Raw genomic sequence first — 16,658 nt, 5'->3', positions numbered from 1 at the left:
TGCTGAAACAGGTGTAAAGTCCATTTATGCAATTTTTTTGCAGGATCCAAAATGGCAGCTGGCACAACCATAAATGTTAATAGCAATCACAGAATTATGGTGTCTGATGTGCTTGGTTATGCTGCAGTTAGTGTAATTGAATTCATTATTTGATCATGCAGTGTTTTTGTTGCTTTACGCTATAGTAATTCCTCTAATTAGTATTAGTAATTTAAGATTATAATGCATATAAATTACTCATTTATCTTTATATATCACACTATTTAGTACTACAAAAATATTTCAGTACCTACCTGGATTGTTCTTGCTATCAAAACAGAAGCATTAAAACTTATAAGTAATGATCCAAGAATCATAGAATTAAAGAACTGTAGGACACAGACTAGCAGTAATCCAGAAATCTGAATGATATACAGCGACATAACCTGTAACAATAACGAGATTTTTAGGCCTACAAAACTTTACAGTCATAGCTGCTTTTCTTTGAGTATGTTGTGTAATTTATTTCAATATCAATTATTTTTACAAAAAATGTATCATCTTACAGTAAATCATGACACAGCCATTACTACATCCCTTCTATATTTATGTCCCGAACTAGGTTAATATTTTATACCTATTTTATACCTAGGGAAGCTTGATGCTGTAATAAAGCAGATAAGTTAAACAACTGTAGAGTGAGGAAAATATTAATTACTTAATATTTGGAAGGTGTTTTCCATTTTCTTTAGTCAAAGAAGTGTTTCCGTAGCCTCTCTAATGTCTTTATGACTAAAAAGTTATGGCTCAGTGCAGTTCAGTAACTAAACAGCAGCTGATTTCTCTAACTTTTTCGTAATAGTTTAGTATAGTCCTTTTCAAGCTATGCTACACTATTACAAATGTTCAGCTGAATGCAAACAAAACTAAAACCAGATGACTTTTTAAGTAGCACTTTTTGGAAAATTAATATGGAATAAGAGTGGTGCAGTAAGTCCATTTCAGTATAATTCAGGATGAAGCTGGTAATTTGACAACTTTTAAGGCAGTTGATTATTTATTAATATTTTATTAATAAATATTAACGTTCATATTACTTGCTAACTTCAGCTTACATTTGCAGATAAAATGAAGAGTTTAGAAACTCTTAAATAAGCCACATTTATTTTGATATGCAGCCACCATACTAATTTTCAGTTAAATTAATATAATCACTAATATTCAAGTCTGCTTCAAATTTAAAATGAAATTAACATGAATTACTCTTCATCCTACAGTAACCTTCCTTAAAGTAAAATTAGAACCTTTTTCAACTAGTGTAAGCTTTTACAAGGGCTAAAATAATCTTAGCAGAATTTCACATTAAATTCAAAGACAATATTTTCATCACCTATAGTGTATTCCCTAAGATTGACTGTAAATGACCCCGTGTCTTGTTAGTAACACTTGTTTTACTTTTTGGCTCATTCAGTTCAGCAACATAGGAGCAACAATGTTATTTTGTGGTGAATTTCAATGTACTAAAGCTAACTGCTTCTCTTCAGCCCTCTGGTCCATCTTCTTCCTCCTCTTTGTAGCACAGTGCCTACACCTAACTTTCAAGCAAGGATGCATAATGCAAAAAAAAAGAGGCAAAATTCATACATTGTTGTGACTTCAGCTGAGGCAAAGATTTCTTGTGCTAGTTTTTTTTTTTTTCTGGCCACTTCCAGAGGACCTGCTTAAGCTGCAGTATTACATCGACTGTTATGATAGTGTTTAAAAGCAATTCATTAATAGTGTCAAAACATAGCTGTGTCTAAAGAAAACTAGACACAACCTAAACAATAGAAGTGAATTACATAAACTAAAAAAAACCCCAAAAAACACAGCTGAAGAAAATCAGAAATGGTGCTTTTGTGATTATTCGTTTTTACACTTGCAGTATATACACTGTGATCACTTAAAAGCACAAAATAGCACAGTGTATATTCTGTATTACTTTGAGCATCCAGGCTACTAGTTAGTAAAATACCTCCAAAACTGTTAGCTTTATGATAGAAAAGAAAAAAGCTTGGTTATTTCCAAACATAATCTTACCTTTGCTGTGGGAAGCATGTCAAAGCAGTCCAGTATGAATAATGCCAATGCTTGTATCAGCATCATAAACTGATTAAATTGCCAAGTCAGGCTAAAGAGAAATGTTGCTATGAACACAGCCATAAGTGTCAATCTCTGGAAGGACGGAAGAAGTTTTATTTAACTTCATAGTTTCCTTCATTAAAAAACAAAACAAACTCCCAGAAAAACCCAACCCCCAACAAAAACAACCAAAACCCACCTTAATTTGGTTTTATTTTAAATCCATTTTAAAAACATTAATATGAGTTGTCTAACTGCAATAACTGCTTGAAGGACAATAAACATTTTTCAGGAATTACAGGTTCTTGTACTTATGCCTGTATTTTACCATTCTAATACCACTTGCAAGAAAATGATGAGATCTCAGATAGTTTCAGCCCACAGATTAACATGCAATATATGCTTTACTATGCTATAAATAGAGTTATCTGAACAAATTGAGGAGTAATAACTTAAGAACTGTTTGTCAAAGAAACTGTATCACCAATTTGCTTTTATTCTTGCAGATCAGGACAATGTCCTAGATTTATAAAACAAATTAAATCAAAAGAAAATCTTTAATCTTTGTGCTTTACAAGCCTTTCTCCTGTTCCCTTTGCATTAGTCTCTTACGTTTTCTTAAATACACAGTACTGCTGTCTTAGTACTCTTTAGAGCTTACCTTTTTTTTTTCCAGTGCTGAGCATATGTATTCCTTTGTATTTCAACTACATCCAAATTAACAGAAGGCTCATCTGATTAATGTTTTTAATGTTATAAGTGATTTGTGTGTGTGTGTGCACGCGCATATATCCACTGGTATACACGCTTACTAAGTATTTTGTCCTAGTTTTTATAGATAGTCTTCTGATACTAATTTTACTGCATCATACTTGTTAGAAATACTCACTTCTTGAACAGGCTGTAAATGAGGCCTGAGTAGGTATGTGATGGCTGCTATCTGAACAGCAAAGAATGGTAGTGCCCAGTTCTCTCTTAAAGGAATGGTGAATTCTACTCTTGTAGTATCTATTCTGTACAAAACAAATGGGAGTTTCATGAACTTAAAACAAATAAAATACCAAGTTGGTGACAGACAGGTTGCAATGACAGACACTTTAACTACTTATTGTTAAAAATGAAGGCTTTACAGTCCAGTTCCTTCAACATGCCTGGCTCTGAAAAAACATGATTATGAAGGTTCTGCAAGTCATCTGTTGTTTCTGTACCTCGAATGTTGTACTTTAGCTTCACTTACTGTTAAAAACCTTAAAACTATGCACTAAATCTTACTTATGAAGCACAGCTTGGGTAATTTAATAATGAACAAACAAACCTCCAAACAAGAACATTCCCAAAATCCAGCATGTGGAGTTTTCATGACACAGATAATTCTACTTCATTTTTTTGTTTGCAAAAAGCACATATAAGAATAAATAGGTATCAGTTTCTTCACTGTGATCCCAGTGCATTGGATCTGAATACTGCTAAACTGGTTAGGAACTTCTGGTCATTTTTTGAATGTTCTAATATAAAAAGTATGTGACGGAAGCTAGTAATAGTTCCCCAAAGGGCAGTTATTTATAAAACCTGAATTAATAAACAAAAAATAATTCCCTTTTTTCTTGTGTAAAGAAAATGTTTGCTAAAAAGGCAAGTAAGCAACACATCTGAGACATGCTTAGCTGGATGAAAAAAACATCTAAAATGGAGCTACTCAGTAGCCTCAGGTGTACTTCATCTGGACAGAAAGTCTTTATCTGAATCAACTGCGTGTACTTATTCTATTTGCATAAAGGACAACAAGGTTCCATTTTCATGAATTATTAGAAAGACAGACAAACCAAATCTGCTCCAAATATCCTGTAAACAGAAAAGATGACCTCACGAAATAAACATGTGAACTACTGCACATTGCAGGTATTGTTTAATTACTTTCATCTTTGGAGAAAGAAACGTTTTACCACTATATACCTGTAACTATTTTGTAATGGACATGCTTGCAGATAAGTTTATTTACAACTGCTGATGAACATATCAAACAGTTTTGATAGAACTGACACTACACTTTTTTTGATTAAGTTACCGATAACAGTCTGCGTCACCAGTCTTAGCTTCATGCCAGCAGCTTACTGCTGGCCTAAAGCCACTTCTTTCTCTCCAAATTGAGAATTCAAGTGATAAAGCACTACAACAGCTCAATTGCCATCTTTTTTCCTCTGAGTCTTAGTGCAAGAGATGCCTACAGGAATAAGGGAACAGAGAAGCTGAGCTTCTGATGATCTTGGGTTGTTGAAGGAATCCCTGGAAGTTGGGTGTGGGGCAGTGAGGAGAGACCTGAAGGGCATATATGTAGGTGTGTCTAACACCTAAGGGATCCTAGGCTGGAGAAGACAGGATACATCGTCTGGAGATTCAGACACATCTGAAAGATGTAGCCCACTTTCAGAGACCAACTTAAGGCAAATTTTTCTACTCAAACTTCTTGAAACTTTAAAATCCTAGTCTGCAATGTCAGCTCATTTCTGATTATTTTGTCTTATTAATCATTTTTTCCATTTTCTGGCTAATCTGGAGAGGCCTTATAATTTTATTTTTTGTCCAATTAATCATGCATTTGAAGGTTTAATGCCTTACCTTTGACATGAGGCACAATTTTAGAAAAATCGAATGTTTAATCTCACTTACCTGTTTGTAATATACCAGCAAGCTGCCAACAACCCTGAAAGCCATGTTCCACTAAGAAGCCAGCTTGTTACATACAGAGCAATGACATAAACTGCCTGAAGTCCAAACAAAGTGTAGATATAAAAATAAACGGGCTCTAGGTATTGCTGTAAAACACAAGAATACTGTTGTTGACATAAAACGCTCATGGGGGGGCGTTATACTTAATATGAATTAGGTTTTGCTTTTACAAATTAAAAAGGTATCAGGAATATTTCTAATTAGAAAAGAACTAAAAAGGGGAGCTATGATTCACTGCGCAATCTTCATAATGCACTTACAATCTAAAGCCATAAATAAATGCCTACCTGAATTGGAAGAATCCTATACAGAATGCTGAGAAACACCTCCTGGTAAACATTCATTCTTTCAAGTATGTTAATTGTCCTCACAGATTCAGTTTTATTGTCATATACTAAACCATGTAAACCTTAACGATAAAGAGAAATTGAAATAGGAGATTGTCATTTTCCCCCTCCATCTTCATTTGAACAGTGAATAACTTTTTCAAAGGTATTTTAGGATCTCTCATCAAAAACTGCAAACTTTGAGTCAAGGATTCAGACCACATCACCTCTGAATCAACATGACCTTCTGAGGTCTTCAGTTTCCCTGCTTCGAATGTGACTCAGAGTGCTAATTCAAGTACTATGCATTTAGTAATGTATAAAACATTTATTTTTACCCTTACATTCCTAGCATAGAATCTGTGGTACATATTGGATCTTGAGAACCATTCTTGTCACTACTTTGAATGCAGGTGATGTTACTATTGACAAAAGTGTAGTATAAGCAAAATTGCTAGGGAGCAACAGTTAAGTATCTAGAAAACATGAGACTGCCACAGAAAACTCCATCATCGTATATCATTTCCTTGGAAGCTGCTCATTGTGTCACTTACTGTCCAGGCACACAGCAAAAAATTGCCCTTCCCAAAAATAGCTAATAATTCAAATTAAACAAGAGAATAAAAATGAAAGTAATATACTGAATAAACCAGCAAGGATGAAACCGTAACAGATACGAGAGTTGTCCCTCAAAGTGACTGCCTCCATCAGAATGTGAAGGTGTGTCACAGAAACCAGTGTATCATTGTGAAATTTATGATGTCTGTAACTTAGTGGCTCCCTGGCGTATGAACAGAATAAATCTGTCTCCAGTACAATTGTTACACTATCTTTCACAGTTATGGTATTCCTTGTTCTCAACTATATTTGAAAAAGTATTAAAAATAGTCAGCTGCCAACACGAAGTAAAACTTACTTTACAGTTTACAATACCTTGCTGGATGGAAGCAGCCTGAATCATCTGTTTGTAGTAGGAATAATAAAGTCCACATTCTGTTCTGAATGAAATTTCTCTTTCGACTTCCTGCAAGGGAAAGTTCAATAGTAAATTCACTTTCCATTTGCTTTTCACAACCATACGAAGTTGCCTTCAACTCAAATTCTTGCTGCACCAGGGAAACAGACAGTGGCCTGAGTCTTTGGATTCGTGCATTCTAAGCAACTTAGTTTAAGTAAAGGTAAAATACATGGACAAATTAGGGACAGCGGCAAATGGCTGAGGTGTCAATGCCTCTGTTAACTGAGAAAATGTATATGCCTTTTCTGATTCTGATATGTTGTTCGGAAACATTTTGGATCTCTTACTATTTTTGGTAATATTCAATATTTAGATAGATGCAGTGGCCAACAACTGGACTTTAAAACTGCATATGCTTGCTCCATGCATTTAACCTTTTCTTCCAGATGTAGCTATCCCACAGTGTTCCATGGCTTTGCCACCTTAAGGCCCAATTAATTCGGTGTGCTATACTTGGGACCGCACCATAATGCCACTCTGATACTTCAGCTGGCAGGGTATGCTGCTGCCCACTTGTTAAATGCTGTTTCTTGCAGGAAGCCAGCTGTTCATCACTCTCATATTTAACTTCTAGGTTAAAAGAAAAGCGATTCTTTACTTGTTTTTAGGTGTAGGTAAAATTATTTTTATTTTTTAAATGTTCAAATTATTTAAACTGTAAATATGCCTCTTCCTTGGCTGACGCTGCAGTAGGTAGAGTCTAGTTAGATATGAAAGGTCTCCTAGAGAAAACTGCTCTCAGTACAGGATCTTTGCTTTGGGATTCATCTCCTTTTGTTAACTCATTAGTTGTGAAGACCTAATGAAGTTTAACCAATTCAGAGCTCTGGGCAGCCACATTTAAACAAAATAAGACTGCATGAACAACCACTCTGAAGAGAAATAATAGGCATCTTATACAAAATTGCTTTATTATTAGTGGTATTTTTAGTAGTTTCTATAGAAACATCCCAGAAAATCTCTCTCATAAGCAGCAAGTTAGAAAAGGTTTATATCCAGATTTGAAAATCCAATGAGATTCCTTTATGTGGTGTAAGCAAGTCATTAAGAAATTTAAGAGAGATTTCTGAAGATAATCTTATTAATTCATCTTTCTTTACAAAAGAACATTACTGAAATAACAGAATGTTCCTGTTTTCTGAGACTTTTATGAACGCCATGCTGGTTAATGCAACCTCACATAGAATCCCCAGACTTTAATCTTGCTGATACAGTCCCATCTCTTTTGCTGGAAGAGAATCAATACTATTTCAGAGCTAACATAAAGCTAGATAAAAAAATCATGTTCCTCCCTCCTCTACTGCGCAGTATAGAATCTTTTCTCAAAACATGTGTTTTATTGAAGTCAACTGCTGACAAACTAAACCATTATTAGTTCTGGTCTGAGAAAAATCAACAGATAGAACTGCATCTGATTCAATGTAAGTTCACAATTAAAGTCTCCAGCTAAATACTAAAAGCAACACACTTAGCAAAATGAGAATGTTGGATTTTTGAACGAGCGCTAGTTTGAAATTCATCACTACTGAAAAGTTTTCTAATACCAAAAAGTGGTTGATTCCAAGTGCTCATTAAAAAAAAAGAGAAAAAAGAAGGAATGTTAACATTTGGAATTTATTAAGGGGGAGAAAGTAGTCACAGAGGGGGATCTAATTAGCAAAAATGCATTCAAACATGATTAATTTGTAATCCTCACACCAGCTGTATTCAACCAAACGCTGTACTTTATGAGACAAGCACTAGTGAGTTTTACATCTGTTTCATGCTAAGATAACATCTGTTTTATTCACTCACAATACTTTTCCAGTTCTACAGCAATTTATACTTTTCCTAGTATTCATGTCAATAAAAACATGCAGACTTATGGGTAGGCATTATAGGAGCACATGTTTATCTTTCTGTATATTCAATTTGTGAGTGTTTAACAAAGAAGTTACCACTGTTCCAAGGATAAAAAAAATAACACTACCCTCCAGGATACATATAAGAGTTGCATATGATTTCAATATACGCAATTGTAGCCTAATATCTTAATAATATTAAGCATTCAAAACAAAATACTTTTCCTCTCAAGGGCAGTGCAAAATTCTAGAGCTTAGGTTTCCTTAACTGACTCCTTAACTAAGTCATTCAGAATACTGAGCAAGCAGCCAAAGCCTGAGTTGAGTTTTTCTATAAATAAAGAGAATAAGCAAAGCTCCAGTTACTTTTCTTTTTTGACAAAGCTAAAGCACAATTTGTGTAATTGAAAATATTTTTCAGTTGTTCAATTTAAGATCAGAAAGATTTGAAAATTGTCTCAACCATACAAGTGGACACTCAATACAGACAGCTGCTATCAATGTTCCCAGTTGTAAATCATGCCTTCAGCAAACTTATTTAATCCTTGTACATTGTCTCTTGGCTGGCTAACCTCATGCCCATCTGTTAGAACAGCAAGGTTCCTACTCAGAACGGACTTTTGATCTAGTACCCACAACCACACAACACTTACTTCTTTGGAGAGTACCACCAAAGTATTGGACTGCCCTCCTTCTCTTTATGGCGTACGCATTCACTTTGTAGAGTACTAATTAGCTGGCTACCCATTTCCCTGCCTTTTTTCCATCTTTCTGTTATACAAAATGTAAAAAGGGAAAATAAAAGCACTTCAGAAGACAAATCCCAGGATTCTTATCCTGCATGTCTGAAATATTTAAGAGTTGATATTTTTATTCCTGACTTCTTGCAAGCAGCAATTTTATTAGAGGAAAATTCAATAATAGTAGTTTAAATGCTTACTCAGGAGGGATGAAGAACAAATGAAAGCTCTGAAGTTTACCTGTTTGTTTTACAGTGTTAATTTGCTATGTGGCCTTGGCTCATTCCTGTTCAAGGTTTCTTCAGCACTTGCATTTGAACGAGCCATATAACAGCTGACAGAAGAGGTGATGCAATTCTCCCCTCACCACCCCCCCCCGTATTATTTTCATAGTAGATCCTGTTCCCAAAAGATACTGTACTTGAGGAGGAGTCACTAAACTGCTGTTCAAAATTACTGAAAATAGACAAGCTGTTTTATATGTGTAGTGCCAGAAAGTTTTCAGAAAACTGAGAAAGGATTTTTGGCTAAGAAATCTGTTTTGGCTTTCACCATCACAAACACAAATCTTTGTTGTATTAATGCATGTGAGAGACGATTCAAACGTTTTTCTTCAAAACTGTTTGGTCAAGTTAAGTGGTTATAACCTTCTGTGATCCCTGCTGGAAGTGTACACAAACACAGCTTCTGACTATGTGACATGGTATTCTGCATCCTCATTTTCTTTCATAGTTCTTTCAGGAGGTCTTGGGATTAAAAAAAAAAACAACAAAAACACCACCAATCATGTACCTCTCTCATAGCATAATCCACTCTGAGGTCTGCATTTGCAGTTTTTCTGATAAGGAAACAATAGCACATCCTTCTCCAATGACCATGGCAAACTTAGAACAGCAGGCATATTTATTAGCAAATAAGAACAAGATTCACGCATACTGCAGCAGCTGAAACCAACGCACTGTTGAAAGCCATATTCAAAATAGAACAAAACAGTGTAACAACCACAGAACAGTTTTTCTAGCTGGGTGAACCATTGCTGGAAGACACCCAAAACTGACCTGGCTTTCTATGCATTGCAATTGAAATTACAGAAAAGCAATCACTACAAGTGAACGTGCAAGTTGTGACTTCAGTTACTTTTTACTTTCCATTTTTAGGGCTGAATACATTTGGCAAACTGCACAAATTTGAAACAAAGCAATCATGATGTTCATGTATCAATGGGGTCTTCAGAACAAAAATTCCATCTTTTGTACCTAAATGTAAAAATGTAAAAACCTCTGCCTAGTTCAGTGCAAAAGTGTCAGATAAACACTGCAGACCTCCTTCTACTAATGCACAAAGAGAGGAGTAGCTTCACATAAAAGTAAAAAACGACAAAACAAGCCTCCCATCACAGAATCACAGAATGGTAGGGGTTGGAAGGCACCTCTGAAGATCATCTGGTCCAACCCCCCTGCCAAGGCAGGATCACCTAGGGCAGGTTGCACAGGAACGCATCCAGTCAGGATTTGAAGGTCTCCAGAGAAGGAGACTCCACAACCTCTCTGGGCAGCCTGTTCCAGTACACTGTCACCCTCACAGTGAAGAAGTTTTTCCTCCTGTTGAGGTGGAACTTCCTGTGCTGCAGTTTGTGCTCATTGCCCCTTGTCCTGTCATGGGCACTACTAAAAAGAGACTGGCTCCATCCTCCTGACGGCCACCCCTCAGATATTTATAGACATTTATAAGGTCCCCTCTCAGCCTTCTCTTCTCCAGGCTAAACAGCCCCCAGTCTCTCAGCCTTTCCTCATACAAGAGATGTTCCCGTCCCTTAATCATCCTCATAGCCCTCCACTGGACTCTCCAAAAGTTCCCTGTCTCTCTTGAACTGGGAAGCCCAGATTACGTCTCACTATATTAATTTAGTAGCCATACATACTCTGTGTATTAATTCTTATCATCTGACTAATTGTAGCTAATTGGAAGGAAGGAAAAAGTTCGGGGGGTGATATGTTACATAATTTTTACATCACAGTTCAGTAACATAAAATCCCCAAATTTGCACTGTTTACAGACAATTCAGAGTAACTGAAGTTACTAATTGAAAATGTATAGAAACATAACTGATTTAGAATTTATTTTCTTTTCTATGTTTCAGAGCAGTGGTGGTGCACAACTGTGTTTCATAGGCATGGGGGTTATAGAAACACTGAACGTTTATTAGTATTCCTTCCATTTCTTCTACATGTAATGTTTAATAAAAACAAAATAAAACAAAGTAACTTCTGGACTTACATTAAGTGAGGCACACAATAACTGTGTGCCAAGGATTACACCACAGTCTCCCTTCTGAGAATTAGGGCTGGGTTACACCTTGAAATAAAACTTACCTCATTCAAAATTTTTAGAAAATTCAGCTAATATATGCAAAAATATATGCTTTGGCCAAACTACAAAATGTTAGAGGAAAAAAAACAAATTTTCCATTTATTTTCAACATAATTCTTGAGGATCTCCAATTGTTCCATTGTGTATTTTATTCTTGTCTCTGATTAGTATATGGCACATGCTGTAATTTTAAGATTAGCCAATTCAGAAATGCTGGAAAACATGTACATACATCTAGAGATAGTACAATGTCCACTCACACATATATGCACAGAGATGTCTATACACTGTTTTACAGATGTTAGGATGAGCCTTCCTGTCTCAGCTTTGCAGGAAATTTCACAGGCTCTTCATATGCAGTCTTCTCCTCCCATACTACTCATAAAACAGTATTTTGTTTAAACATTATCTCATTCACATATATTCTAACGTATTCCTTCTCTGCTTAGTTAAAAGAAAGTATATCAAAATATATAGCTTAGATTTCTAATCTTGCTAGTTTCATGGCCACAAAATGCTCTGATATGGATACTGGCTTGAAAACAAGCTTTGACTATATTTAAGTTAACAGCAAAACCTTAGAAAGCTTTGTGTTAATCAAAGTGAAAGGACAGTCAGAGTCTGACTTGGCAGACAGTTGCAGAAAATTTGATAAGACTTGACTCAACCTCAGCCTTCTTTGTATTTGCAAATAAACTGCAGGGGATGCTACCTGTTTGGTCTCAAGCTGTAATAAATAACTGGAGAACAAATCTTTAAAAGTACTTTTGAATCTTGCTTTGGACGTTAAGTGTTTACAAAATAAATTGTATTTGTCTGATCAACCAAGTTAAGAGCTACAACCTTCTATTTGGGATGATATCCTTACAAATAATCTAAGTTGAGAGTGTGTACATGCAAAACACAAACAGTATACACTCACTGAACACACAGCTCCAAAAAGCAGGAGTATGTATGAAGCCTGATCACTTTTGGCTGTGTTACAACTGGTTATTTTATCTCTAGATAATATCTGAAATGTCATTAAAGCTTTTCCTGTTGTTATCAGCTTAAAATGAGCACTGTAGCCACATGCATTATCTGGTGGAGTTAATATTTTACTGAAGAATGTATAATGTGAGATCAGAGAATATCTGCCTCTCTCCTTTAACCTGCTGGTCAATGAACGTACTGTTTTTTAGAATCTTTCCACCAAATTGGCTGAAATGGCTCATGTTCCAATGTTACTAGTTATCATATCCACTCCTTAGGGTGAAATGAGAGATAGAGAGACAACAGAATCCAGACTAGAAAGATCTAGAGGGTTTTATTTCAGTTTTGATATCTAATGGCATTCTAGTGTACTTAAAGTGAAAACAATAATTATCAAATAAAATTAGCATTCCATCCATTAAGGGGCAACTTAATTGCAACCACAGACCTGCTTCTCCCAGTGAACTTTGTGTCCCTCTGTATGAGTTCAACAAAACAAAAATGCTGTATGCGTTATGTTCATACATTGCCACAAGTCCATGCCTTTTTGTACTTCAAAATATACAACACCTGTGGAATTAATCAATACTTGCTTTCAGAAGGAAAAGACAAACCTAAGGTGTACGTTCAGTATATATACAATCTATCTATATATTCAAAGAAAGATGACAGTCATTACCAAACAGTATTACAAGTATAACACAACAGCAATTGTTTCAGTAAGTGCCAACTGTTTTTATTACAGGTATGTAAATGTTTCTGGGACAGAAAAAGTGTGTAGTATAGGAAAGAGATGTTGCAATGCAAGTATTCCAATTAAATATCCATACTCTTTGAGTAACATAATATATAGGCCTAACAGAGTGAATTTTAGGCATCTAAAAGGAAAATTACTCCCCTGTTTCTTTTCTCTGGTTAAATTTAGGTATGTGTACAGCTGCATTATTTTCCCATGCAGCGATTCCAGGAAAAAAATAGTCAGTCCTGGATCTTGGGAATGAAAAATCTCCTAAGTGTAAATGTTGGTTTCACATCGGTGAATGTCTGAAATACGTTTTGAGGTTTGGACATTTAGGGTAACATTATATAAAATTAGTGTCGAATAGTTAGAGACTGTGCCTAAACTGTATTACAGGATCACAGTATAAATACAATTAAAGAACTATATGCCAGAATCTTGCATATTGTTTATTTTAACTGTTATTTGTTTGATTTTAAATTGTTTTGGATAAAAGAAAGATGATTATAAAGCAACATATAATAGATTGTTGAAATTCTATTCTAGATAATGATCAATGGTTGGAAAAACCATAACTACAACTCAGGCAGGAGCTGTGTAGCAATGCTTTTAGAGAAAAAAATGGGGAAACGTATTTACAGAAATTATCAAGTATTTAAAAAGTGGTAGGAAGGGAAGCACAGCTTTTTTTAAGGTGAAATTTTAAAACATGAAATATTCTGTTTTGTAGCAAGCTACAAGACAAAAACACAAATAAATGACATTTCAACTAACACTCATATTAATGCTCTATGAAAGCACTGATGAAACTGAAAATGACTGTTACCTTAATATTGGAAAACCACAGGTCATTTTCATGCAGTGTAGCAACATAAACGGAAGTAAGAAGTCCAAGAGAGATAGCAACAATTCCGCCAACAGTTATTGAGAGTATGTTCCATAGCTTTCCACCTGTACGATCTTGGAAGAAAAATATTTCACTCTGTAATTGTGAAACACGTAATTCAACTTACAGGAATTTTGGAAACTCATTTATACGTTGCCTGTGCCAGTACAGTTCACATTCTGTAGGTAACAGGACACTTGGTTTTAAGAGGTCTTTATGGAGTTGTATTTTCTATTTTCTCATATAGAAAATCTATTTTTTTTTTTTATAGAACCCAGAGTATTTTGTTTACATGCAAAGTGAAATAAGGTGTGCCTTAATTGGTAAAATATAGTTATAGTTTAAGTACACCATGATCCTATACAAATCTAGATAAATACCATATCTAATTTGTAAATCTAAATTGGAATATTCTCCAGGGCATCTTTTTTAACTAAGGCAATACAGGATGACTGTTAGATCACAAAGTAAGAAACTAAAATCTTCCTCTAAAGTCTTGAAACAGCTGACACCTTTTTGGGGGGTTTGCTTGGTTTTGTAAAAAACAACACTGAAGGTTTAAAAGTCTCACTAAATACCCACAAAGAGACTGGACAGCAGCCAAAGCAGCCTTTGATAATGGTGTCATGCTTTGAATTGCAGACCACCTCCTGTTGACAACGGAATAAGATTATAGATGGAATGATGGGAAAGAAAGGTTGCATTTCTAGGCAGCATAATCAATTTACCATATGTTCCCGGTTTTTTTAGATGTTGGGTTTTTTTGTTTTGGTTTGGTTTTTGTTGGGGTTTTTTTTTTTTAAATGGTGATATAAGGCTCAATATGGATCTTAGTGATCTGGAATTGTATCTTTGAAATGGCTATTTCTCACTGTGTGTGACATCTACATAATGGGTACCAAATATGCAATTCAACCAAATTGAGGGCTGGGCTGGATGAGGACTATGACCACCTCCCCATTTTGTATTTAGCCTAAGTGTACTTGTGTGGAAACAACAATGTAACTTTCCTTTCATCTACCCAAACTGCATAGATAGAAATGTTTGGAATTTAGATCAAAACATCTCTCAAAATAAGTTAGTTAAAAAAAACAAAACAAAACAAAACTTTGCCAACTCTAAAGTTATAATTCCAAACAAAAACGCTGTCAGTATTTCATTACTTAAACAGATCCTCAAATTAAGACACTTAATGTCTCTCTTTTAAATTTACCTAGCTAGCCTGTCCTATAGTAAAAAAACAAGGGTTTGCAGTTAAATTTGCATTCCATATGCAATCTGCTTATATTTAATACAACTCAGAGGTCTTCAAATTTTTTTATGTTACCAATGATTTCAACTGGGATTTGTTTAAGGCATATGAAATCTGACAGCATGTCACTGATACTAAAATTTAAAAAAAAAGTTCTCACCATAAATTAGGGTTTTAAAATAGAGATGAGGTTGACATGCAGTACTCTGCATGTCCTCTGTCTCATCCAATTATTTTTGGTGATAAATATTCAAGTATGAAAATGTATTTGGTACATACCTAGTTCTAAACTGTGCTTAGGATGGATACCAAAAATCTAAACACCACTAAAAAGCCATAATGTTACAATCCTTTTCATTACGCACCAGACAGAATTTTCCCATCAGGCTTCACATTCTTCTCCTCTGAAGGCTGATCTTCAGCTGCTTCTGCGCCTTTTTCAACTCTTCTCTGTCTTATGGTTGTCATGATGTCAGTCACTTTTATGCATTATTCTTCAGTCTGACTCCTAAATGGACATATACAAGCAATGCATGTTCCTATCCAAACATTCACTTAATACTGTATGAAATATCTAAAAACCATAGCTCACTGCCATGAGAAACTTTGACATACAGAACTATCTTGTAGTTGAAGTGTATCTTGCGAAAACACAAGATTTTTTTAAATTTGTACAACTCTGAGTGCAAATGAAAGTACAGAAAACATTATCTTAAATTTGTAAAGTCTTTAAGTTCACAATTTTACATACTGTTGAACCGGTTTTCAGAACAATTCATTATTTTGACTGCCCTCGCTTTTGGCCCTTGACTCAAAATGCACACCAGGCTCCACTTCTTTGAAAAAGTGTAAGCCCTTCAAAGAAAAATTAGTCCTTTTAGGGCATTTTAGTTGGACACCTAAAACAGAAAAGCAGTTGTTTAAATCTTGGCTTTCAGGAAATCCCGAAAAGGGGGCCATAAAATGCAAAAATGATGCCAGAGAACATGCACTATAGAAAACTAGAGAGACAGTGTTAAAAAAATTTTTGATGTTTTATACTATTAAAGCACCATAAAATTTGAGAACATTACAAAAGAGACAAAAAGAGCAGCAGCTAGTCATTCCCGTCAATTCCCAGGTGCTCTCTGCTCTATGAGGATGGTCCATACATAAAACTGCTTCAACCTGCCACTCTGCATTTGAAAATCCATGATGTCCCATGCTGAATGCAAAAATCTGCTACCGCTCCCAGAGTGCAAACACTGGTATTTGTGTTACCACCGGTGTAACTGACTGGTAATGCTAATGCTAATGCTCTAAGAAACACATCTCAACCGCACAACTTTCTTGTTTTAATGCTTTTGCAGTGGATTAGCTTCACGTCTTTCCCGCATGCGTGGGAAAACACAGAGGGAACTATGTGACCATTTATCTAAGTTGTTTTTAAATAGCTCGTTTATAGGAAACCTAACAATTAATTAATACGAGCAACATGCTCATCATCACCACGCTCTTTCTTCGCACTGCCAGTCTCAGCCAGCGCTCCGCAGCGCCTTATGCCGAAGGGATCGGTTTTGCCGGCACAGGCGGGGAAAGCCTCCACAGGGCGCCGGCAAGGGACCGTCCCGCCTCCGTCCCCACAGCCGCCTGAGGTGAGGCGACCGAGGCCTGGGGCGGGTGCAGGCTCCGCGGCGGCAGGCCGGGC

General features: G+C 35.7%; 1 protein-coding gene across 1 annotated transcript in view; it reads right to left on the bottom strand.

The window, feature by feature from the left end:
- DPY19L3 (dpy-19-like 3 (C. elegans)) overlaps positions 1–15,439 on the bottom strand; it is a 34,669-nt gene extending 19,230 nt beyond the window's left edge. The window contains exons 1-8 of the mRNA XM_010287330.1: positions 15,337–15,439; positions 13,660–13,793; positions 6,087–6,177; positions 5,115–5,236; positions 4,768–4,913; positions 2,990–3,113; positions 2,059–2,193; positions 294–425 (exon numbers count right to left, since the gene is read on the bottom strand). Of these exons, the coding sequence (XP_010285632.1) occupies positions 294–425; positions 2,059–2,193; positions 2,990–3,113; positions 4,768–4,913; positions 5,115–5,236; positions 6,087–6,177; positions 13,660–13,793; positions 15,337–15,439 (987 nt within the window). The remainder of the gene's footprint in view (positions 1–293; positions 426–2,058; positions 2,194–2,989; positions 3,114–4,767; positions 4,914–5,114; positions 5,237–6,086; positions 6,178–13,659; positions 13,794–15,336) is intronic.
- Positions 15,440–16,658: the final 1,219 nt, after the last annotated feature.

This window comes from Phaethon lepturus, unplaced genomic scaffold (assembly GCF_000687285.1).
Source record: "Phaethon lepturus isolate BGI_N335 unplaced genomic scaffold, ASM68728v1 scaffold18205, whole genome shotgun sequence".
Classification (NCBI taxonomy): Eukaryota; Metazoa; Chordata; class Aves; order Phaethontiformes; family Phaethontidae; genus Phaethon; species Phaethon lepturus.
This window is presented reverse-complemented; position numbering and strand designations above follow the sequence as displayed.